Source organism: Mytilus californianus, unplaced genomic scaffold (genome assembly GCF_021869535.1).
Source record: "Mytilus californianus isolate M0D057914Y unplaced genomic scaffold, xbMytCali1.0.p SCAF_3, whole genome shotgun sequence".
Lineage (NCBI taxonomy): Eukaryota > Metazoa > Mollusca > Bivalvia > Mytilida > Mytilidae > Mytilus > Mytilus californianus.
The window spans coordinates 38,184,944-38,212,566 of NW_026262679.1; the positions used below are offsets into that span (position 1 = coordinate 38,184,944).

Sequence of the window (27,623 nt, forward strand, 5' to 3'; positions counted from 1 at the left end):
AACTTGAAAGGTTTCCTTCAAACATTTACTATTAAATAAAGTATATGTGTTTTTTATGAGGTTTGTAAAGCATGTGCTAAGCTTCAGTCAATAGTTTTTGAGGTTTTTTAACAAAGACTTGCCAAGCTGCTTTCAAAGAAATGATAAAAACCTTCTCAAAGTTTTCAGACATATTAATAGATACATAAAATACGATTTGTAATTAATGGCTAATTTATTGCCACTTCCCAACTAGAGTTGTGATTCGCCTTGTCATAAAAATGATTTCTTACCAATATAAATAAAAAAAATAACATATATTGTGAGTATAAATTATGTCTTACAGTAGTTCTCCATGATTTGAATTTTGAAAATAGAACACATGAGCCATTGTATACTATAGGAAATTTAAGCCAGCTTTTAGTTAATAAATGTGTTATATAACACCGAAGGGTACAGGAATATATAAATTTTAATGAAGTAGGTATTTAAGACAAATATGGTAAAATTTGAACTATGTACGTATCCTTGTATAAAGTTGTCAGTCGGTTCCTTTGTGTTCATTTTGACTTGTTTCTATGGCTAAAACATGAGAAGATCCACACTACAAGTTCAAAATTGTTCATCCTTTTTGAAATATTCACACTGTTTAGCTGATGATCTGTACACTTGTGACCTTTGTCTCAGCCTTTACATTTTGACCTATGCCTAAGCCTTGACTCTTCCAGTGTCCATTCCTACAATGACAAAGGTGTTGAAATATATTAAAAATATTTTGCTTTTCAAACTCAAGATTACTTGGTGTCATTGTATTGATCTGAAACTTGTATAGTATGGTACAATGTTGAATTCCAATAAATGACACTGGAATGACCATATATTTTAGGCCAAAAGGCAAGTAAAATGATAATATTTATTCAATCAGGATATGAATGTAAGATAATTCCCCTTTTCATGAAAATATGCAAATATGCTTATAAGAAGATGGAAATAATAAAATTTAGCATTTACATTTTCTGTCATCAACTTTGCAATGTTATATCATAAAAAGTTCCATAATTATATCATGAATCTGTCAACTGAATTTACTACTGTTTTCTTAGAGTGCAAGTGTTTTCTGCAGTTCAGAAATACAGTGGATCCAGGATTTTGAAAAAGGGGGGAGGGCTAACTAAACAATGTTTGGAGTGGAACAGGTAAAAAGTCTGCATTAACCATAAATGTAGCTCCATAAGGGAGGCCGGGCACCCTGTCACCCCTCTAATTCTGCCTCTGTTATTCCCTTTATAGGAAGAAATGTTATTCAAAACTGCCTGGTCATAAGGTCAGATTTGTCTGCAATAGCCAATCCTGTACTTAAAGGTAAATTGTATGGAAGATTAGGAAGACTTGTTGAAATGACTTTGTTGTATTCATTGGTGTTATCTGTTATAATATGGCATTGACCATCTTAAGGGAAAGGTTTTTATTAGTAACTTATTGGTTCAAGCAGAAATTCTGTTGTACTTGACTAAAATAACGCTGTAGCCAAACATTGGACTTAATAATTTTAGACCTAAACAAATATATTGATAGATTTGTTCTTGATAGCAAGCAAAACTTATGTTTCATAATTTCGAATAAGAAAGTGTCATATTTGTCACTGACTGTCAGTCAGTTGGTTTTTTAATGACAACAGAAGACTAGATCATTCTTTGACCTTTGTAGACCTTACCATCATCAAGTCCTGTACGACAGTTTATCAAAGGTATTTGAGCATATTGAAAGCCACTCCATCAAGAACAGAAAACTATTTATTCAAATTCTAATTCTTTAACTTTTCGGATCTTCTGGTTTATTTTTTGAAGACCAATGTGTGTATGATTCAATTTTCTCCTTGTTTATCTTGGTTGTGATAACCTGAAGCCAAATGCATGATAACATCACCACACATTAGAGCTAATTTTTATGGATCCACAGAAACCAACATTTAATAGTTTAAAACTAGGGATGTCAACGAGTACTCGAGTACTCGAGTATCGCTCGGTAGTACCGAGTATCGAATACCAAAATGATACTCGACTAATCGGTTTCCTGTTAGAATGTGGTTGCTTTTTTAAGCGTCAACAAAAAAATATGTTTATTGAGAGCGCCGGTCTCCAGGAAAATTAAATGTTTACTTAATTAAGATTAATTAAAAATCAAAATACGATTCGAATGTTTGCGTTTAACTGTCATTTAAAATTCCTCCAAACGAGAGGTAGGCTATGAAAAAGTGCACTTTTCCTAGGCTTACACTTTTAGCTAATTAATCTTAGTCATTCTCCCATCCTGTATCGTCAGAGCATATATTTTCATCAGCAGGACTGTTAGTTATCTAACAAAGTTATGAAATTGCCTCGTCCCAGAAAAAGTTGACAAGAATATATTTTTAAATAAGAACATATTCGTTGCACCCTCAGAAAATGATTAAAGGCATCAGTAAGTTATAATCATCACCCCTTTGTTGATCATTTAATGTGTTTTTACGGTTCCCAAATACTGTTGTTTGAGTAATCAATTTTCTGTAGATATTAATTAATTACTTGATTAGGTTATTGCCAGTTTACATAATTAGTACATGTAGTAAATGAGCTATCAATTATGGTATAAAATGCCTTGGACTATTATCTAGTCTAGGTAATAATGTTGAGGGTTTTACGTTCATAAGACAACGACCCACAATTTATAAAATGGTAAGTAAGTAAGTAAATTTTATTTAAAGTCGGCATATATATACATAATAACAGACAAAACATGAGCTCTGGTGAGCTCTTTAACCGACTATTGAAATAGTTTTGTGTTTCCATTTTTTAAATGTTTTACCGAGCGAGTACTCGAGTATCGCTCGGTAAATTCAACAAGTACGATTAGTAAATCTTCACCGAGTTGACATCCCTATTTAAAACTAATGAGCAGATTCTGTATCTGGTACTCTTGTTATCAACTTTTTAACTGTCACTTTTAAATATGAAAAGGATTGGACAAAGTATATAAGATTAATGTGCCTCCAGGTGAGAAATTATGGTGAAAATTTGCTCAAATTGTGTCATTTAATCTGGTCACACTTTAGTACTGTTATAATTCTCTCCTGGACAAGATATTGAATGTCATATTCAACAAAAACCTTTTAAGAAAATGGATTGACCTTTTGCAAAATTAATCTTTGACAGTTGCCTCCAAAACTGTTTTATTTTTTTTGATTGGTTAGGCTTTTTGCTGGTAATTTTTACAAATTCATCTGTTAGCTAAAAAATAGTTACTGGGCAGATTTGTTGCACTGCAACTAACAGCATGTATTTCATACACCCATAAGGGGCGGATTCAAGATTTTTGAAAAGGAGGCGTAATTCCTTTAAACATAATAGATACTGTCGAGCGGAGCAAGGAGACATTTTTTTTTTGGAAAATTTTATGCTTAAAATCATATAAATCGTGAGAAACATGAGACCTTTATTTTTTGGGGGGATCAATAGGGAGCATAGCCCAGCATACGCCCTCTAGGCCCTATCCTTGATTCACCACTGCCGATGATGGGCAATGGTCTGATTGGTTGTATCCAATTTGCACCATTACATTAAGGTGGTTCCATAAAATTGTGTGGTGATGTCATCATGTATTTTATCACAACAGCCAAGAGGCAAAGAAGGAAATCTGGAGAGATAAAAACTGACAAACAGAGAGCAGGTGAACCATGCACACATTAGTCTTTGATAGAATGGTTGGATATAGTAACAAATTGTTAAACGTTAATGGTAGCTTTCAATAAGTAAGGAGGGATCTTCCAGCAATTTGACATGCTTTCATGGTAAAACATGATAAAATTAAAATTCATGTAGTCCAATTTCATTTATTTTAATGGCATCATGGTGTAAATACAATTACATGTATATTGGTCTCACCTTTTTTGTCAAATTGGTTAATAAATCAGTGTTAAAGCAGCGGTTATAAGCTGACCAGTTCACATTTCTGTTTTGAGCAGATTATGTTTTGTATGAATCAAGCTTTTATTTACAGTAAAACATACACCTCTAATATATTCTTTGCATCACTAAGTTGACAAAAATTTAAATGTAAGAATAAGAAGATGTGGTATGATTGCCAATGAGACAACCTTTCTCCCGAGACAAAATGACGTAGAAATTAACATCTATAGGTCATCTTATGGCCTCATTACAGGAATATATGTTTTGCAGAATGGATGAATGTATGTTACATTTTTGAAATAAACATTAAGAATTGCCAAACTGCTTTGTGTTTAAGTTGATAAGGAAAGTTAACTTACAATGTTTATCATATAAATGTAGATAAGCTTCCAGGTGATGAAAATATTTCTCAATTAAGACCTACCATTTTACAACTAATTAATAATAGTAGTCTGCATTGGGAATGATAAATGGAAATTTAAAGGTTGTTTTTATGACACCTTTTTATGTGGTCATTTATGATCAGAAAAAGGTTATGCTATTGAACTACTGGTCATTTTATTTGAAAAATTTCAATAAAAGAAATCTGATTTAGTTTATTACAGAAATAGCAACAGCTGAAACACATGTAAGTTACTTTAAGTGTTTCAAGTAGTATGTTTATTTTTCAATATGATTTTTTTCTCTTTTCAATTTTTGCCCCCACCAAGCTGATTATTTACTTTTTATGATTTGAATTTTTTGATTTTTTTATGTATTTTCAATTTCTTGTTTAGGAGATAATACAAGATAATAAGTAAGATTGAGTGAATGATGAACCTTTTGATTAATGCAATATTTCCCATATTATGGTAAAAGTCTGTTTTTTTTGGAAAGGGGAAGTATTTGATGATTAGATATAATATAAGCGTGTGAATATAAGTAAAATGACTGGATTTAATTTAATTTTTTTTCCTTGAATACTGTAAAAACCAATATACATGTACTGGATAAGGTTCTGGACAGAACCCGTTTTGAGATAAATCTTGGTACATGTATTGTGACTACTAATCACTGCCTTGGGTACATGTATTCGATGATTATTGTGACTGCTAACCACTGCCTTGGGTACATGTATTAGATGATTATTGTGACTGCTAACCACTGCCTTGGGTACATGCATTCGATGATTATTGTGACTGCTAACCACTGCCTTGGTACATGCATTCGATGATTATTGTGACTGCTAACCACTGCCTTGGTACATGCATTCGATGATTATTGTGACTGCTAACCACTGCCTTGGGTACATGTATTAGATGATTATTGTGACTGCTAACCACTGCCTTGGTACATGTATTCGATGATTATTGTGACTGCTAACCACTGCCTTGGTACATGTATTCGATGATTATTGTGACTGCTAACCACTGCCTTGGGTACATGTATTAGATGATTATTGTGACTGCTAACCACTGCCTTGGGTACATGCATTCGATGATTATTGTGACTGCTAACCACTGCCTTGGGTACATGCATTCGATGATTATTGTGACTGCTAACCACTGCCTTGGTACATGCATTCGATGATTATTGTGACTGCTAACCACTGCCTTGGTACATGCATTCGATGATTATTGTGACTGCTAACCACTGCCTTGGGTACATGTATTCGATGATTATTGTGACTGCTAACCACTGCCTTGGTACATGCATTCGATGATTATTGTGACTGCTAACCACTGCCTTGTTACATGTATCCGATGATTATTGTGACTGCTAACCACTGCCTTTGTACATGTATTCGATGATTATTGTGACTGCTAACCACTGCCTTGTTACATGTATCCGATGATTATTGTGACTGCTAACCACTGCCTTGGTACATGTATTCGATGATTATTGTGACTGCTAACCACTGCCTTGGTACATGTATCCGATGATTATTGTGACTGCTAACCACTGCCTTGGTACATGTATCCGATGATTATTGTGACTGCTAACCACTGCCTTGGTACATGTATTCGATGATTATTGTGACTGCTAACCACTGCCTTGGTACATGTATCCGATGATTATTGTGACTGCTAACCACTGCCTTGGTACATGTATTCGATGATTATTGTGACTGCTAACCACTGCCTTGGTACATGTATCCGATGATTATTGTGACTGCTAACCACTGCCTTTGTACATGTATTCAATGATTATTGTGACTGCTAACCACTCCCTTGGGTACATGTATTCGATGATTATTGTGACTGCTAACCACTGCCTTGGTACATGTATCCAATGATTATTGTGACTGCTAACCACTGCCTTGGTACATGTATCCGATGATTATTGTGACTGCTAACCACTGCCTTGGTACATGTATTCGATGATTATTGTGACTGCTAACCACTGCCTTGGTACATGTATCCGATGATTATTGTGACTGCTAACCACTGCCTTGGTACATGTATTCGATGATTATTGTGACTGCTAACCACTGCCTTGGTACATGTATCCGATGATTATTGTGACTGCTAACCACTGCCTTTGTACATGTATTCGATGATTATTGTGACTGCTAACCACTGCCTTGGGTACATGTATTAGATGATTATTGTGACTGCTAACCACTGCCTTGGTACATGCATTCGTTGATTATTGTGACTGCTAACCACTGCCTTGTTACATGTATCCAATGATTATTGTGACTGCTAACCACTGCCTTTGTACATGTATTCGATGATTATTGTGACTGCTAACCACTGCCTTGGTACATGTATCCGATGATTATTGTGACTGCTAACCACTGCCTTTGTACATGTATCCGATGATTATTGTGACTGCTAACCACTGCCTTGGTACATGTATTCGATGATTATTGTGACTGCTAACCACTGCCTTGGTACATGTAGTCGATGATTATTGTGACTGCTAACCACTGCCTTGGTACATGTATCCGATGATTATTGTGACTGCTAACCACTGCCTTGGTACATGTATCCGATGATTATTGTGACTGCTAACCACTGCCTTGGTACATGTATTCGATGATTATTGTGACTGCTTACCACTGCCTTGGTACATGTATCCGATGATTATTGTGACTGCTAACCACTGCCTTTGGACATGTATTCGATGATTATTGTGACTGCTAACCACTGCATTGGGTACATGTATCTGATGCTTGTTGTGATTGTTGGTTTGTAACAAGATGTTGTTTCAATGGAGAACAGGATTTACACCCTAGTACATTAAATAACATATAGAATGTGATATTTTTTCACTTCTGGAAAACTTGTCAAATGTTATTGCCTCACTAAGCCCCAGGTTAGCAAAAATATGAAGTTATTCCCTGAAAGGTTATGGATTTACCTCTATAAACAGATTTCTTGAGACCAGATCAATCCAGATTCTCACTTGAATGCAAAATGATACATGATTTACATGTACATTTAGTTTTTATCAACAGGTCTTATTAGGTATAATATTCATATTCATGATTGATGTCCCTAGAGGCAGTATCTTGATTAACTGCAAAAGTGGGCTCTGGTAAGATTTACAACAGTCAAAGTTTAAAAAAAGTATGGTGTCTTGTCAGTGCTATTTACCTCCAAAGAGGAATTGAGAGGATATAAACTCTGTTAGATCAATCACAACACTTAAACCGTAGTAAATGTAGAAAAAATTGCATTTTAATAACCTGATATTCAGGGGAGATAATCCATTTTAGCATTAAACAACAAAGAATCCAATATTGTGCTTAAATATTATTGAAATTCAACAAAGACGTTATAAACGTCCTAAAGTTTCACAGGTGTTGCATATAAATATTCATCTGTTATTGAATTCAATTGAAAAAAGTCATTGGCTCGTATGATGTGCATTTGAAGATAAATTCCAAATGGAAAGTATCATGAACAAAATATTCTCGTCCAAGTAATAGGAAGTCGTTTGGTACAGGTATCAGCTGTTTACAGGTAGGCTTGACAAACTGAAATGGAATCGTTACTGTAATCATAGATTGCATATATTGTTTTTTTTTTCGTTTTCCTTCTCTTGCATAATACCTTATTGTCAGTCAAACAATATACAAACGGTTGTTAGTACATTTGAAGGTAGTTTTGTCATTGTTAGTAGGAATAAGGACTAACTAATGTACTTTATTTTAAGGTATAAAGTTCATCAAGACTTGCTGGTTTTTTGGAAAATCTATAAAAAGACCCTTGTGGGTGTCAACAAGTTTTGATTGACTGTCATAGTTTTGTACAGGGAATGAAAGTGGTGGGTTGAATCAGATTTTACAGTATTCCAAATCTTCTACTTGTATGACAGTCAGCATCTTGGAGCAAACGTCCCTAATGGGGAGTAGCTGTGTTTTCACATAGCTAAACAGACATTACTGTGTGTTCTTATTATACCCCAGGCTAAAGTGGATTCATCTAGTCTGTCTGTCTGTCTGGTTTTTTTTTTTTTGTCTAATAAATATTTCTGTCACACTTCTCTCAAGTACTACCAAACAGAATACCGGTAATGTCGTTTTAACGAAAATTCAGAATCCCTTTTCAGATTATCAGGTAAACTAATAATAAAATGTCCCCCTAAAAATGACAGAAATTGATATTGGAGTAAAATAAAATAGGGTTGTATCTGTAGCCGATGTAAAATGGAAATAACAGAGCTTGTATTACTGTTCATCATATTCAGAAGACAAAGATTTCAGTGACCTTTCTCCTGGTCAACATCTCGTCATCGATATGCACTGAATGTTTAGCAAAGTTACAACAATCAATAAATCCTAGTCAACTTTAGTTGTATTTTTTTATGAGCATTGCTGGTTACTACATTGGACCATATTTTCTAGTACATATATGTACAATGGACTACTTCAGAAATTCAACTTCAGTTGTCAAAAGTTAGGTTGGGCAATTTCGGCATCCTCACAAAAAGTATCTAGACCAACGAGAACAACCAAAACACTTTCATTCCCATAATGCATCTGAATTGGTCCATTAAAACCTTCCTTGTAAGGATTACAAATGAAATTTACATTGTAATTATACGTACTGGAAGAAAAAAAAATATTTTAATCCAAATAATACAATATCCATGTTTCACATCTAACACATAAACATGGAAGATTTTAACAATCTTGTCTTTATATGGTAAAATGAAACTTTAAATATGACTATTGTGTTGAGAAAAGATGTTTTAATCTTTCTTTTGTAATCTTTCATTGTATCATTTTGAGTCATCATTTAAAAGATTTTGTTACCTATTTAGCCAAAAATGCCATTGACAATTTGTATGCGTGTTTACCTTGACAGTATTTTAGGTGTATTTTTTCTGCTTTACTATTCAGATAAAGTGACAATTATTTTATAAATGTGTAATTTATTTCTTGTCTGTGTTAGTACATGGACAGGATGCTTTTCTTAACATGGTAATTACATCCTATAAAAATCTATGAGTTATTTCTTGTCAAAATGTGTTGTAAACTTGAAGTTCTAATCAGTGAGGCATACTTTTTTGTTATGCTCCTCCATACAGGGTTATTTGTGGCACCCTTCTGGGGGTTGAAACCCCTCTTTTTGTTTTGACAACTAATGCTGGACTTGCATGGAGACATATGGTTAAAATCTCTCATTTTATATGACTTGCATGTGTTGGATTGTAACCCCCCTTTTAAAAATGGCTGGATCCACACCTGGTTATTAGTCCAGTTTCCAAACTATATAATAACAAGAAATAAGTGTCGAAAGCGGAATTTATTTGAAATTTATGAAATTAAATGTAGTTGGAAGTTTGTTTTTCTGAATAATGTTTCCATTATTGAATAATATCTTGATAATGTTTTTTTTATGCACATTTGCATATCAAGTTTAATTTATATGAAAAAAAAGCTAAACACTATATTAAATCACTGATCTTCTATAATTTATACCAAAGGTAACTAGACTAAAAACAGGTCACCTCTTGAAAGGTTAGAAATAGCCCAATTTGTGTATTCACCTGTCAAATGGTGCTTATGGGTAGGGGTGGTGTTATAGTTATAGAGTTGCTTTCCTGATGATAACTTGACTTTGGATTGATTTCACTTTTGTCCTTCTAGAGTTTTACACCTCAATAAAGCAGAAAGAAGCCAAATTTTTGGTTTTGCAAGAAAACTCTAGTAAGTTTCTATCAAATCCTTAAGATTGGAAATGTCAGGTACTACTAGGCACTTTTGACCAATACCCTCCAACAAGTCAATTGAAAAAAAGTAGATTTCTTTAGGGACCCCTTTAAACACAGATTTAGATTTCACAGTTCTTTTCCCTTTGATAAATAGAAAAAAAAAAAAAAATTTATATTGAAAGCAGTTTAATTAATACTTAAAAACTATAAGTACTCTGAACCATGCTGTATAAAACTATAAGTACTCTGAACCATGCTGTATAGATTATTTTAGTCTAAACATAAAAAAATACTTATTTTTCAACCCTTTTTCTGAATAAGAAGGGGGGGGGGGGGGGGGTAGGAATCCAGGATCCCTGTGAAATTAATGTGTCTGTTCCTGTATCACGATATAATGAAAGCATGAATTCCCTAATCTCAAACATTTAAAATTCCCAAATTCCCACCAATTAGATGTCTCAATTCTGAATTCCCTAAAAACAGGTCCTTTCTCCTCTTAAATAAGCCCTGCACATAAAAACATGTTATTCTCCCTGAAAGTGTAACTGTATAGTAATTCTATTTATAGCAGTATCTAAACATGTTTATTTTTGGGAGAATGCTCTGTGAAGATTATTAAATCATAGCCAATTACAAAATTGGTATATAAATTATATCTTATTTATTTACATTTTCTTAAGTGTGTGTTGAAATGTGACTAGTTGTGTGTTATAAACTATGATTATACATCAAGTGTAGTAATTTACATGACGGTTATGTCTGATCAATTTCAACAGGGCTATTGATGCGTTTACAAGCTGTAATTTTTCTCACCTTAATCGCCATTATCATAAATGAAGTGTTTTCTTCAAAACAGCTTGACAAGTTACAATTTACATTGGTCATGCTCGCTTGACTTTTAAAATCCTTAAAATATCTTTCCTGCCGCTTGGATTAACATGATTATACTCTAATAGATTTCATCCAAAGAAACATACAACTTGTAATTAAATCAAACTTTTGAAATCAGTTTTAAAATCTTGTTAGTATTCCTAAGCATGTAACAAACTTTAAAGTTGTATGCAAGTTAGATCTTGGTAAATTTAATTTGAATTTATTTGGTTAGTTCTCTAAAGGCTTATTGACTACACACGTCATCATAAATGCTGTTTCCTGAAGCCTTACAGTTCTACATCTTCAATATCTTGTAAAGCAAGGCTAGTCTTATTACAGGTTTTTTTTTCTGAAGGAATTAAATGTCTGAAGTTTTTATATATATATAGAACATGTAGAAAAACACATTATGACGTCTTAAGTCTTAAATGGAATCGTGGAACAATGGTTTAGAGATTTAATTACATTCCTGTTTATATGGATTCTCAAAAGAACAATTTATTGATATGACAGTACAGATAGAACAAGATAAAGCATTTATATAATAATTATACCTTACATAAGTATTCTGGATTTTGATTGGTTGATAGGTAGTGTATTTTTGAGGATAAGCAGCAGCAAAGCATATAGATTATTATTTTACTTTTCTGATCTTAAACAACATATTGTGCTATGCAATAAAACATTTGTTTGCAATTTACACTGTAATTTTTACCTAATAATTCAACAGTCATTCTACATAAACCCACATATTGTAACATTTCTCTACAACCACCAAAATTGTGCTAAAAGAATCAAAGAATGCCTTATCAATTCAATCATTCCTTGACAAGGATGAATACCATGTAGAGGGAACTAATGTCAACAATAATGTCATATCAACTACTAACAACAATGCTCTTGAAAAGGATTGAAATTATTCCTTAAAACTTACTATGAACATTTATTTATTCAATTACAACTCCTTTCAGAACCACCAAACATTGATGTAACTAAGTCACTCAAAATTAACCTCATTTCTTAAAGTCTTTTCTATCTATATTAAATCAGCTAGTGTTTCAAAAAAAATTATAAAGATCATTGAAAAATTGTTTTTTTTGGTAAATAAAATTCATAATAACTTTGTATGGCAATTCCCAAACAGGTCAGAAAAAGTGATGCATTATTCAATAATATTTTGCCACTAAAACTGTCTTGTAAAGTACAATACTGTTCAGCAACATTTTGGTCACTGTAACCTATATAACACATTTGAGGGACATAATTTGTTGGTTCATATCTAATTCTTAAAACCTATTAGTAATAGATTAATGATTTTCATTACTAGAGTCTTTAAGAATAGTATATCACATTGTTTAAGCAAACATTGAGTCACTATGACCTACTTTTCACCCATGAGTAGGTTTGGTTTAGTAATGAGTTTTTCTAATAATTTCACCATCACCGTAATAGTCATCTGGTTCAATACAACATTTTAGTAAGTAGGACTCAGTGTCATACCTTTACAATAATTTTATCTTTCTTGTATAGTTTGAAGACACATGTAATAGTTTAGACTTGAAGAGTATCAATTGCAGAAATAAAGAACTTCCAAAAAAAAAATTGATTGGTTATATATGTTACAGCAAATAAAAGTAATCATTGAACATAATTAAACAATCTATTAAATGATCAAAGAGCTGAATATATGTCTATATTTGTTACTTTCGGGAGTCCATTGACTTTGAAAGCTCTTCACTGTAAGTGTTTCAGCCTTGAGAAGTTATGAAAAATGAGTCCTTGGCTGCTAAAAGTACTTGACTTTTTTTAGATATAAATAATAGGTCTTCCCAATAACAACATTAGTAATGGATATCTATAAAATTTAAATGTAAATACATGTAGTAAATTCAGTGGTTAAGGAATATTAATAACTTTGTTAAAGGCAATACTGAAGTTTCACTTGTTGTAAAGATGCATTAATCATTTAAAAGTTCATGTGCTAAGTTTACGAATCAGTCAGGATTTTTATAATTTATTTCATTTGTACTTTATAAGGTGATTTGCAGTATATGTGTCTGTCTTTATATAAAAAAAAAAGCAACACAAAAAAGAAAAAAAATATTTAGGGATCTACATTCGGTCCTTTAAAAATAAACATATATTTGCTATATGTCAAGTTCTAAATTCCCCTGAGTTTTGTGAAAATATTTAAGAGAGACTACTGCTATCAACACCAAATTTCCTTAATTAAAGAACACAAAATACAGTAAGCTACTACTTTCTATACATCATTGGATAGAATAAGCAATTATAATTATGTAGCTGTAAAGTAACACTCTAGTTGTACCACTATGGTTTTTTTTATTGACCTTGACTAGCCATGAGGCTCTTGCCCAGTCACAACTCAATTTTTCAAGGCAAATATTAAAAAACAAATTGATAAATAGCCAGTCATACATTCAATGGATAGGAAACATGATATCTATCTAAACTTTACATACTTTGAAGGGAAACACCAACTAGCTAAATAGATGTTGTTGGCCTTGTAATGGATGTAAACACCAACTAGCTCAATAAATGCCCTTGGCCTTGTAATTGAGGAAAACACCAACTAGCTAAATGAATGTCATTGACCTTGAAATTAAAGAAAACACCAACTAGCTAAATGAATGTCATTGACCTTGAAATTAAAGAAAACACCAACTAGCTAAATGAATGTCATTGACCTTGAAATTTAAGAAAACACCAACTAGCTAAATGAATGTCATTGGCCTTGTAATTGAGGGAAGCACCAACTAGCTAAATGAATGTCATTGAACTTGAAATTTAAGAAAACACCAACTAGCTAAATAAATGTCATTGGTCCTGAATTGAGGGAAACACCAACTAGCTAAATGAATGTCATTGGCCTTGTTATGGAGGAAAACACCAAACAGCTAAATGAATGTCATTGACCTTGTAATGGAGGGAACACCAACTAGCTAAATGAATGTCATTGGCCTTGTTATGGAGGAAAACACCAAATAGCTAAATGAATGTCATTGACCTTGTGATGGATGGAAACACCCACTAGCATTAGAGAAATGAATGTCATTGACCTTGTAATGGAGGGAACACCAACTAGCTAAATGAATGTCATTGGACTTGTGATGGATCGAAACACCCACTAGCATTAGCGAAATGAATGTCATTGACCTTGTAATGGAGGGAACACCAACTAGCTAAATGAATGTCATTGACCTTGTAATGAATCCAAAACATGCCCTCATCAGGTAGTTTACCTATGCTTAATGAATAAGTTATCTGTACTTGGTAAAGTTAAGGACAGTCTGGCACCTTATATTTCACTGCTGAAAGTACCTTGATGATTGAAACTTAGCATATCTGTATGAAAAATTGGTTATAAGTGAAAAAATTTGAAGAATGTTATGCAATATAAACAAGTATTTTTAAGTTGATGAAAATGATTTTATTGCATGCTAATACCATGACTGTTTTCATTATCATATTTCCCAGATCACTTACTATTAAAAGATTTCAGTTTAAATAAGACTGCATGACCTACAGTATATCAGGCTTCAATGATTTATGATTTGGATCATGGAGCAGAGTGAGCAGGTTAATAAGTAGTCTTGTTTTTGTAACATATATTGAAACTGGAAAAATCTATAGACTAGGTCACTAGGTTAATAAGTAGTCTTGTTTTTGTAACATATATTGAAACTGGAAAAATCTATAGACTAGGTTAATAAGTAGTCTTGTTTTGGTAACAATTTTGAAACTGGAAAAATCTATAGAAGATAAAGTCACACTTTGTATTACAAGTTTCATATTGTCTTGATCAAGGGTGTGCAAACAGTGTGAGATAGAAAACACATTGTTTCCAAAGAAACAACCGAAACTTCAGACTGTAACTTGTTAACCTCAAAAATTGCTGTTGTTCAAAATTATCTTGTTAAACAGTGAATAAAATCACTTCTTATGTCACAGTTTTCATGAAACCTGGCAATACCATGTATATTGAATCAAATTTGTCAAACTAACTACATATGTGACTTCAGACTTGACAAATTATTATATTAAACAGATAAGAAAACTAAACAGCTTATTCTATCTTCAAACTAGATAAACAGCTTATTCTTAGTCTCTTAAGACTAGATATACAGACTGTATAATTTATCCTTAGACTAAGCCTTACCCATAAACTTTATAATACCCATTTTGGAATAGCTCTCACCAAAATTTTGGTCCATACAGCTAGGCCTCATATTTGGAGGTTCATTTGTTTTACAGTTGGCATTTTCAACTTGGTCTTTGATCTCAGTTAATAGGTAGAACAATACTCTTTATTCTAAAGTACTTGGTAAGTGGGATGTACTATTGTCTTTTGTTTGGCTGTTGATGGCTGCAAAGAATACATACAGATTAAAAGTTGTTATTCACCCAAAATTATTGGTAAAAACTTCAAACACTCTAAAATCTTCTTTGCAGAATTAGTACTTTTCATTAGCAATTCAGTACAAATGTCTCGAATCTGAGGTCTTCAAACAAATAATAGTTTGGTCTTATAGTGATACAGAGATTTGATCACTCCATCATTTTGTGGTTGGCTAAGATTACTTACTGCGAAGTTAGACAATGAGTATTACAAGTGATTTTTTTGTCATTAGATTTGGCAGTTCTGTTGTCAAATAAAAAGTTATAATTTGTACAGTACTTAAGACCTCGTGTCTGACTGACACTTTGCACTTATTTTATGTGGGAAGGGTAGATAAATGTACCTGAAAAATGCTGGATTATCATTTGCATGAAACTGATTGACCTCAGTATGATATTCTACAGGATACAAACCTTCAAATAGAAAATTATGTACCTAGCACAAAAAGATGTAACATAACTTGCAGTGATATAATTTTTCGTTTGGTTACAATCCAAACAAAACATTCAAGTCTTTGGTATGAGATCCTACTGTTTTTAAATTAAAATCTATTCCACGCTAGATTAGTTTTGCTTTTAATATGTTAATTTCAGTCTGGAGGATCTAGTTAAATATGTTTGGTTATGATGGGCACATTAAATATTTTGAAAACGATTGATGTTTTCATAATTACTGGTAAAACATTTGTGTTATAATATTAGCACTAGTTTTTCAATTATATATAAATGGTTTGTATTGTTTTCCCAAATGTATGCTTTAAATTTGAGCAGCCAAGGAAGAAATCGGGACTATTGAAGGAGCTTTTTGATTTGTGATGTTGACTTTTAATATTGATTCGATTTCACAATAAATGGTTTGACATAATTACCAATGTAATTATATTTTACTGGTGTCATTGGCCTCTTAGTGAAGCAGAATAACTGGTAGTGGAAGGTAATTGGTCCTTATTTAGAATTGCAAGAAAGTGACAGAGACACTGAGTAAATCATTTTTTTTCATGATATCTTCGTGTAGAACATTGTATAATGATTATAAATTCTCATGTACTTGAAAACTCTCTAGGAAGATTGAGTGTTTTTGAGTTAATTATCCCTTTATCAATCGAAAAATTGCTTAATCTGCTGTTTCCACACTCTTAACTTATTTTTGCCACAACCAAATGTTCTGGACCTTATGCACAATGCTTATTACCACCAAACACAGATCAAAATTAAATTTGGGTGGCGTGACACCATTCTTGAGTTATGTCCTTTTATAAATTGGAAAAAAATTGGTTAATTTGTCGTTTCCTCACCCTAACTATTGACAAGATACAAAAACAAATGTCATTAAGTTTCAAAGAAAACAAAACATCAATAGGTATGAATTAGTACATTGAATCTTGTATATTTTCAAGCGGGGGCATCTGTATCCCATGGACACATTCTTCTTTTATTTGTTTTTACTTTAATATTTGATGATTGTACCTTTTGACCATTTCTTTCTTTTTTTTTTCATATATTTTGTTCTGGTAACCACTTTGCAAAATTTATATTGCTGTTAACATCACATTGAAATTCAATTACTGAAAGAAACTGTTATTAGGTTCAAAGTCTATTCCAATCATTTGGTTTTGAATTAGATCTTTCACAGAAGAAAACATTTTGAATTACAAAATGTATGTGCACCTTTTTGATGTTATTTATATGTTTGTTCTGCATATTACCTTCCAGATAAAGGGAGAGTAAAATGGTGGAAGATTTGCTGTCATATTTCATAAACATAAATCATAACCTTTGAGGGAAATGAATTCTCTACTGGTTTGATGTAAAGGAGATAATCTAGGATTATGAAAGGGGAACCACTAAGGGTTTTTTTTTGTATTCTTGTTGACACACATTTATGTAAAGAGTTCAAATTTCATAATCAGACATCTATGAGAAGCAGATAAAAAAATGTGATGTTTGAGAAAGAAAATAACTCTGAATTCTTCCAAGTTTGAATTATGCAATGCTTTTAACAGATTTAGAGGTTTTATTTTCTGTATAAAAAGATAATGGATATAGTTTTTTAGGCTTTCAATGCTTCCATTTATCAATAAAATCATTAATTGCAGAAAAATAAGTAAAGTTATGATTTAAAAGCTGATTTTATGCAATACAGCATATAAATTAGTTTTATCTTTCAATAATTGCATTATAAATATATATCAATGTAATATTTAAAAAAAAAAAGAAGTTAATTGGACATTCGAAATGCCCGGGGGGCTGAATTGATGTAATTTTGGTATGCTTTATAAGCCAATCAATATATTTAAGACATCTATATCATGTTGTGGACAGTCACAAAGGTGATACTTAATTTAGTCTTAATTACAGAAGTCATGTGGCAATTGTTTCCTAATAGATAAAAATATGCATAGTCAAAGAATCAATGTAGGCTTATTAAGTACATACATCCTTTATGTTTAGGCAAAATTGATCTTCATATCAGTGTTAAGAGAGTATTTGAAATGGCATATTAAAGAAACAAAAACAACGAAATAACGTTTTTACCATATTTCAAGCTATTGTGTTTACAGGCTAGTGATGTAGTAGATGAACTACTTGGACTTCTCATCCACCACAGCCCTCAATGTAACTGTATAATACCTAAATTTGTTTCTGTTAATGAGTTCACAGAAATTGGTTCATCATGTGGATAGAATAGTCATTCTTTGAATTTACTATATTGTAACTACTAATAGTGAAAATATCTTGTACTATGTTTGTGCTTTATCAGCAGTGTTTACTTTAAAAAGTAATGTTTTCAAGGTTTTTGACCAGAGAGAACATTATGTTAATCATTGATTTACCTTTGTTTACCTTATGTGTCTAATCTGTATATCAAAAGTTATCTTATCATAAAAGATTCCTGTCTAATAGGTTCATCTCAGTACATAAACCTATTCAATATTGGTCAAATTCCCTCTAATCTGGACATAGGCTGTTCAGTAGGCATGTTGACCTATTTTTGACATTTTGGAGATTAACTTTCTATTAGGACATATTGAAAATTTCCAATAATGTGAAAAAAAAGTTACTATTTAGGCATGATATGCTAGACAATCATAATCCATTTTACTGGTCTTATAATTTTGAGATGGATTATCCTATGGCCACACTGACACATTTATTTGTGTATCATGATAATTTCTTTTATTTGCCTTAATTTTGAGAGAAAAGATCTTGTCTTTTGGGGATTTTTTACCATTTCTACATAATATTGAGGAAGGTCGACTTGTTCAATCATTTTCATAAGTTTGACTTGTTGAATCACTCCTTGTTATTTAGAGATGACTGTTTTAATGACATGTTGAACCATTTCCCCAAATCTGGATAGTGACTGTCCTGTAGACTTGTAAAACTTTTTCTCATAGTTCAGAGAATGACTGTTAGGTTCTGCTGATGTGATGAATGTTTTTTTTTGGTTTGACTGGGGTTGACTGTTGAACCATACTACAGCCTTGAATCTGATAGTTCTTTATAATATATTGCTCATGCTTATTTGGATATGACTTGTAGAACCATTTATTACAATTTGGAGAATGACTGTCATATTGACCTAATTTGCACTATTCCCTTTTATTAGCTCACCGGGGCCCAAAGGGCCACATGTGAGCTTATGCCATCACTTGGTGTCCGTCGTCGTCCGTCGTCTGTCGTCGTAAACTATTTCAAAAATCTTCTCCTCTGAAACTACTGTGCCAAATACCTTCAAACTTTAACTAAATGTTCCTTAGGGTATCTAGTTTATAAATTGTATCCGATGTTTTGATCCATCGACAAACATGGCCGCCATGGCTAAAAATAGAACATAGGGGTCAAATGCAGTTTTTTGGCTTATATCTCAAAAACTAAAGCTTTTAGAGCAAATCTGACATGGGGTAAAATTGTTCAATTGGTCAAGATCTATCAGCTCTGAAATTTTCAGACGAATCGAACAACCCATTGTTGGGTTGCTGCCACCGAATTGGTAGTTTTAACAAAATTTTGCAGTTTTTTGTTATTATTTTGAATATTATTATAGATATATATAAACTGTAAGCAGCAATAATGTTCAGCAAAGTAAGATCTACAAAAAAGTTGTCAATTGACCCCTTAAGGAGTTATTGCCCTTTAAAGACAATTTTACACAATTTGTTCATCAAGTTTGCTAACATTTAAAAATCTTCTCCTCTGAAATACAGGTGAGCGATTCAGTCTCTTGAGAGCCTCTTGTTTGAAGACCAAGTACTTGTGCCCCATTTGGAGAATGAGTGCGACCCATTGAACCATTTCTATTAATTTAGGGCATATATAACTCTTATGGACAGTTTGGATTGTTTGGTGTGTTATAGGGTTTTTTGGGGGGGAAGAAAAGGGGGGGGGGGGTCTTTTATACACAATTTTTTATATGACACCTATTGATTGCACTCCCTATGATAAGTTGTGAATAACTGTTGATATGTTGTTATTCATTTTATTGTTTGAACAGTACATTCTGATTAGATGAGTTTAGTGGTATCCACTCCCTTACACTGTAATGTGACAGTCCATCAAATTGATGTCTATGGTTTTGCTTCAAAGCAGCCAAGATATATCTCTGTAATCATGTGTCCAGAAAAATGTTGAAAACTTCTATTTACCTTCAGAAAAATGGATTTTTTTCACCAAAACATTAAACACATAGTTATAGAATTTGTATGACATTACGTATAAATGATTTGATAATATGCGCCAGAATCCAGTTTTGCATAAATTATATGTAGATTCCAAACTGACAGAGTAAATTGCATACAACTATTGCATGAATAGTTTAACATTCCACTCAATTTTTATTACCAGTAAAAATGTGAATTTTTGAACACATTTTTATTTTATATCTTAGTTACAGATTTTACCAGTTATTATGGTAGTGTTCCCTGTTAACTATTATGCTACCAAGATTTAGTCTTTTGTAAAATGTTTTAAAATCATTGGTTCACACATATATTGTGTCAGTTGAAAGCTGTGACTCCAAATCTTTTAACAATGTTAGCTAAGAACCCTCCTATTTTAAGCCTCAATAAAAATTGATTTAGTGAATCATCCAAACAGAAAAAGCAATTTGTTTATGTTTAGAAACAGGTAAAAATACATTTCATCATACCTACAGGTATCTAGTGTGAAAATTTAATGCTGGGATTCTCATTTTATAGTGAAAACTTTCATCATACAACTGGAAAATCGTAATCTATTTTGTTAAAGGCAAAAAATTATAATTTTCTGGTCGATTTAATGACTTCTATAATGATAGAAATGAGCATACACACCAGTTATAGAAAACATGCATCATTTTATGACTTTATAATATCTATCTCTTTTAATGCGTAGTTTTTTTCACAAAGGTATGTGTTACTGGGTTTATTTGAGTAAAGTATTTTTGTGTACTTGGCAACAAAGTTCAAAATTTTATTTCTTTGTAATTTACATAAGATTCAAATTACTATGGTTACCATATATGGTGCAGTACTTTCATTTCAAAAACAGCTGTCTTTAAGAAAAAATAGTTACATCCTTTTCATACACCTTCTTCATTATTTTTTTTTACTTGAATGACAACAAAACCATTTTCAGGAGGAAGTACTTCAGATTAATTTTAAAGTTTGGACTGTAATCCTATTCAAACTCCATCTTTTGTCATAGGAATTCTATTCGTTGTTAAATCTGAATGTAGTTGTAAAAATACAAAGACTGGTTTCTTTCTGAAGACCTCAACCTGATAATAGTCAGTACAAATGGTACATGTTTTCTGACGATAGGTTCGACTGGCATTAACTGTTTTTAGTATTTTCTTCAAAGAGGGCTTTCCTTATGACAAATTGTTAGCCTACTCAATCAGAGATCCATTCCAGAAAGCAAGAATATTGAAAATAAGGATTTTTTTTTATAATTTAACTAAATCGTGCTGAAAATAAATAAAAATTTCCTGATTCATCAGAGTATATCTGTCCTCTTAAAACTAAAAAAAATAATTTAAAAAAAGACAGGAAACATCTGTTGACCTTGACCTTATTAAATAACTTAGATATAATGAGCAAAACATGTATGAAAATCTCAGATAAAAGCATAGTTTATTGAATTATACATGTCATTTTACATGTGTTACAGTAAAGATTTCCTTTCTTTTCTTTTTTTCATTCAAATAAATTTTTAATCTCTGCATGTTTTAATGATATATCATACAAAAGACTGTAAAAGTCAAGTATTATGTAAATTTACAATGAAAATGTTATGTGATAATTAACTGTAAAGCAGATTAATATACCACAAGTAATTACCGGTAAGTCACTAATGGTAAATTGAAAGGCTCTATAAATATACTGAGAAAAGCAATTTCAACTACTGGTATAATATCATTATTGTTGGGATTGGGTTAAATAAGGGAGTCGTACAGTATATCGCCATAATAAGAACTGAAGTAGGGAATTATTTGTGTGTTCATTAAAAGGGCTAGCGGAGGGAGTTAATACAGTTTAGTTGTAAGGGCTATAGAAGTATAAGAGTTAATACATTGTGGTTGTTATAAGAGTTCCATATAGGGATAAAATGTAGTGTGGTCATTACAAGGGATAGGGTAGGGAGTAAATACATTGTGGTCATTTTAAGGTCTTGGATTTAATAGTGTGTTCAAAATAACTACAGGGTAGGGAATTAATACAGTGGTCATCACCTGGGATAGGGAGTTGATATCGTGTGGTCATTTTAAGGGCAGGAGTTTGATAGTGAGGTGAATATAAGGATGGAATAGGCAATTCATGTATTGTGGTCTTTATAAGAGCTTGTGTATGAAGTTATACTGTGGTCATTTAATTACTGGAATCAGAGTGAATACAGTGTGGCTATTCTGAAGACTTGGGAAGGGAGTTCAAATTAGAAAGGACAGGAATATTAGAACGATTTAAAACCATAGGCGGATCCAGGGGGAGCCCAGGCCCCCCCCTTTTGTGGGAAAAATTTGGGTTGATTATATAGGGAATCACTAAAGCATGACGGTAGTGGGCCCCCTCTTATGGCAGTCAGTGGGCCCCCCCATATAAAAAGTTCCCAGGATCCGCCACTGAAAACTGATGTCCAGAGATTCAATTTAACTGGTTAATGTTGAAGACAGGATTGTTGACAACTGATTCAATCAACATTTCATATGAATTATTGTGTCATTTCTTCCATTGGCTCGTTCATCATTCTGGCTCATTTATGATATTACTCTAGATATTATTCCACCACAATTTATTAAACAGGATTTAATGACTTTCATTTTCATGCCTCACTTTGAATTGTCACAATTAATCACACTGAACATTTTATATTAATCTATTTAGCAGACGCCATGCATTTTGTTACTTATTGAAGTCAGATAAAATGTTTAACCTTTTTTACAATTTTATTTCTATTTTGATTTTTGGCATTTATTGGAAAATCTGCCACAAAATTGAATTGTTTTCCGAAGCATAAAAGTAGACATTTCTATGACAGAGGTGCTAGGAACTTTTTTGCTTTAATGTTCTTGGTTTCTGCAGATTGTTAATCTTTTCATCTAAATAGCCTGATGTCAAAAAGTTTTACTTGTTTTTCATGAATTGATTTTTATTTTCTAGTCTGTTATAGAGATTTATATGTTTTCTGTTATTAATTTAGCAGACATAAAATACCAGAAATGGAAAATTAACGATATCAATATGCTGTCTACTGCATGATATACCCAAATTACTATCTATTCATTGTAAAGTTGTTCCTTCACCAGTAGTATGAAACCAATATATATCAAATATAAAAATAAGAAGATGTGGTATGATTGCAAATGAGACAACTCTCCACCAGAGACAAAATGAGGTAGAAGTTAACAACTATAGGTCACCGTACAGCCTTCAAGTCTAGAATTTGAAATTGAGGATTATAATAAAGTCCACTCAGTAAATATTTTTTTATTTCCATTTCATAAAGGGGAACACTTGTAATAACTTATCAATAATGAGTGTGTTCAAAATTTCGTCCTGAAATGAAGGAAATTTTTGTCATGTTTTTTCTAAGAATTAGATTTGAATTTGTCAGAGTTGTTGACTACCCCAGAGATAAGTCGTAGACTGAATAACCCAATCCCTTCAACATTTAATTCTTTTGATAGTAATTTGCTTTATATGATATACATATTATTGTGTAAAAGGATATTGGTCAGAAAATCTGTATACCAACCATGCATCTTGTTCATGGTATAACAATGAAAGATTTTATATAATTAGATACCAGCATGAAAAATGATACAGATTTATTACCCAAACATTATTTATCTATAAGAGAGAGAGGTAGAGTTGTTTCCCTTTATATTATAAAGAGCTATTTCCTGTTGTAAGTAAAGAATGTGGGACATCAACATTTCACCTTTGAACTGACTTATTTTTTTAACAATTCATAATGAATTGATTGAGAATTTAAACAAGGATAATGAAAGAGAATGATGTAAGTTAATTATTGTTATTCAACCTGTACATTTTACCTGTGTAACAGGTGAAATAGCCTCTTTAATTTGCCATTATCTTTGTGGCTAACCTAAATGTAGTTTTTACTGCAAATGTGTGTTTTCAAGGTGTAATTTAACACTATCTATAACACAAACATTACTGCATTTCACATCACTGAACATACACATGGATTTCTTTTTAATTTAGGATTCTTAATATATGATATTGCTCTACAACCAAAACATTTTATCAATCAGATAAAAATAGAACAAAAAACCAATATTTTTGCAACTTATGTGTAGCCCTGTCCTGTAATGTTCATCAAATAAAACCAATTAACACGATCATAATTTACAAATGTATTCATAGATATATAAATTTCTAGCTATTTTCTCTGTTAGTTATCCTCGAGTTATCCCTATGAAATTCTAGATACTTATGTTTGGACAAAAAAAAAATAAAAGAAAATCTGACAGGTTAAATGAATTTATAGCATGTTTTCATGTTGTGTATAGAATCAATTAATTTTAGGTGATTAATTAGTGTGAAGCAGTCTGTTACCTCAAAGACATATACATGAATTAATCATATGATAGTTGGACCTAGATTCAGGACATAAATAGGAAATTTCTGAATTTTCAATGTCTCTACGCAGCTTTACTTCAACCTGGGATTTTTATACTAGTTCCAGCTTCAATTAAGTACTTTTAAAACAAATTTCAAAGTAGATATTGTTGGAAATTGAAAGACATTAAAGATAACACAAGATTCTAAAATATTGCAAGAACGAAAAAAAAACCTATTATGTTCTCTCTAAATAACCATCTTCTATGAGAACTCAAATAGTTTAAATAGAACACTTAATTTTGTAGTCAATTAATTAGTATCAAATTTAAAATAAACAAAACCAGAAAAAAAATGATTCTTAGGAAATAGAAACTTTCAGTGGGGAAATCCCCCTCCATCAAATGAAAAGTTGTCATACTTATAGATGTTATTATTTACAAGTAGTTAGAAACATTGATAGTTTAGAGAGAAAAATGTCTGAACTACAAGAAATCAGGGTGGGAAAATTTAACAGTATCAATGCTGTTGTAATTTTATACTCCAGTACCGGTATACTAAAATGTTTTCTTTTTGGTTTTTCCTAAAATAGTATTGCGACAAACCCCCTTTTATTCGTAGATAATGATACAAGAGAGAAAAATACACCTTTTTCTCTTTGAAATTTAATTTTCAAGTAAAGATCGACAAATGTAAACACAAACAGTGAGTAGAGAGATATGTGGGCCAAGTAAGATTGAGCACTTGTTTACATATTTAATCTTTTCTTTGTATCTATGTTTACATTCTGTGTGTGTATTGTATGGAAGTCAGATATTTCATTTAATCAATATAGATACACACCAATTAGTTGAATCAGGTGTATTCAGACTTGTCTGATGTTGTGAAACTCCTCCATAGACAGGGCAGACTTATTCCAATGATATAATCGGGTCCAGACCTATATATTTTTCTTTGCTATTTGTTTTATTTTTCCATTATACTGTTATGTCACTGGTGGGCCATTACTTATTGGAGACTTCCTCTCAGTACTTAAAAAAATAAGTATACTATCATAATATCTTACAGAATTGTTAAGAATTTTAAATCAATTATATAATTATGACAAGACAGAAGAGTAGATCCAACCATTTTGTTATAAACATAATTTGACTCAACTGTTGTCAATTATTATAATTTTGAAATAATTGAGTAGGAAATTTTATTTTTTCTGAAAATCCTTTCATCATGTTCATATTTATATATACTACATTAGTTTCACCCTCAGTCAAATTATTCATACACATTGCACATGTATTAAGATACAATTTACAAACCATTAAGTGATTGTTTTAGCATGAAAGTAAGACACATGTTGCTTTACAACATAGATTTTTTTTTGCTTTGTATTTTACTTTCATCTTTTACCAATCAGTTGGGAGAAACTTTAATTGAAAAATCATGTGTATTTCTTTTGTCCGTAGCTTTGGCATGGGTTCTGATAACCATGCTTGGCTTTATCAAAGGTTATTACTTGTAGATTCTCAAGTACTTCAAAAATATATTTTGCTCAGTCCAGATCTTGTGAATTAGTATTGATTCCTTATTGTTAAAGGTCAGTCATAGTGTTGATTTATTTCAACCCATTTGGGCTCCAGGGGTGTTTATACTTTCTATATCATACATGTTAATTTGAAATTCCTCACATTTCAAAATTATTTAAATGATTTTTTTGTGTTAATTTTTGGTATGTAATTAGTACTCTTACAATGTAAGTCAAGATGACGAGTATTGCAGAACATCTTATATTTTTTTTCACACATTGGTGAAACAAACACTTATTTCAAACCCTGATTCTTACACAAAGGATGAAATATAAATAGTTTATAATGCATGATTTGGATATCATTATATGTATGTAAAATCTTTGTTATTTCTGATATATTGTCTTAACCCTGTACCTTTATTACTTTACTAAGTCAACTTGTTATAAATCTTGGCACCTAAAATGATAATCCAACCTTGACCTTTATTTGTACTAAATGACTATAGCTATAGTATTTATTGTAAGGTGAATGATTATGACAGGATCATGATGAGTAAAGTTGTATAGCTATTATATTTCAGTTTCCTTTGTTTTTCTACTCCTTAGTACTATCCAGTTTAGGACTCAAGGTGGGGGTGGGATTGTACTCAGTGGTAAAAAAAAAAAAAATCTTTTGCATAAAATTGTCCAAAACATTTCTGTGATATTTTTCCCGTTATGGGCATTTATCCCCCTGCTATCTGGTTGATGGTATACTGTAAAGATTAACTCAACAAAGGTAAGTAATTGAATATACATTTTGTAAACATTTTTTCATGCCTGTAGCCAGGATGTCTCTGAGTGGGTTATTTGGGGTCATGTCGCTCTGACTGCAATCGGGATCTCAACTTTAATAGTTTGCATTGTCATTTTATCACTGAGATACTAATGTTTAAAAAGAGTACCACCCTTCAACCCCTACCCTACCCCATCCACATACTGTTGTTTCAGTTTAAATCCAAGGATTGAAGTTTTTTCCCTTAATCTTAAAATGTGTCGATTTTCTATCAATATATACATATATATATTCTTACTTGGGGCATAATGTTTTCTTTACTGGTTATTATTTTCATATTCATACATTTCTTCATTCCTCATATCTCTTTTATGATGCATTGAGCTTGCCCCCTTTAAATTATTAATTTTGCATACATTTAGAATTTGCTTTAAAGCATTCTGTAAATGATTATAGAAATAAGAAGATGTGGTATATAATTGCCAATGAGACAACTCTCCACCAGAGACCAAATGACATAGAATATAACAACTATAGGTCACCATACGACCTTCAACAATGAGCAAAACCTATACCACGTAGTAAGCTATAAAAGGCCCCAAAATGACAAATGTAAAAAAATTCAAAAGAGAAACCAACAGGCTGATTTATGTACATGTACAAAACAATAAATGAAATAAACGAATATGATATACAGCAACCAAAGATTGTCTTCGAACTTCATATTTCCCTACAGCTTAAAAAAGGAACCAGGACAGAGTACTTGTAAACATAAAGAAACTTTTACAGTTATAAAGCCATTTTAAAACAATCAAAATCATGGTCTTTATAGGCTTCCAACCTTTCTAAGTCACATGACTAGATATAAAATTTTGTAATTTAGATACACAGCAATGTTT

At 31.9% G+C, this 27,623-nt stretch overlaps 1 protein-coding gene and 1 long non-coding RNA gene across 7 annotated transcripts in view; one reads left to right on the forward strand and one right to left on the reverse strand.

Moving 5' to 3' along the window:
* Window positions 1-27,623, forward strand: part of LOC127734500 (nuclear hormone receptor HR96-like) — a 167,247-nt gene that overhangs the window by 79,466 nt on the left and 60,158 nt on the right. The window contains exon 1 of one of the 6 annotated variants that reach the window (XM_052244404.1): window positions 7,852-7,873. The exons of 4 other annotated variants lie outside the window; for them this stretch is intronic. Coding sequence is in view for 1 of the 2 variants with exons in the window: in XM_052244401.1 (XP_052100361.1) it covers window positions 23,844-23,858 (15 nt within the window). In the remaining variant the exon portion in view is untranslated. Of the gene's footprint in view, window positions 1-7,851; window positions 7,874-23,750; window positions 23,859-27,623 lie in introns of those variants that run through there. One more of the 6 variants, XM_052244401.1, reaches the window with a different exon arrangement.
* On the reverse strand, window positions 296-16,326 carry LOC127734512 (uncharacterized). The gene is made up of 3 exons (XR_007997637.1): window positions 15,707-16,326; window positions 15,163-15,330; window positions 296-716 (listed from the first exon to the last, which is right to left on the reverse strand). It is a non-coding gene; the product is annotated as an uncharacterized LOC127734512 (long non-coding RNA).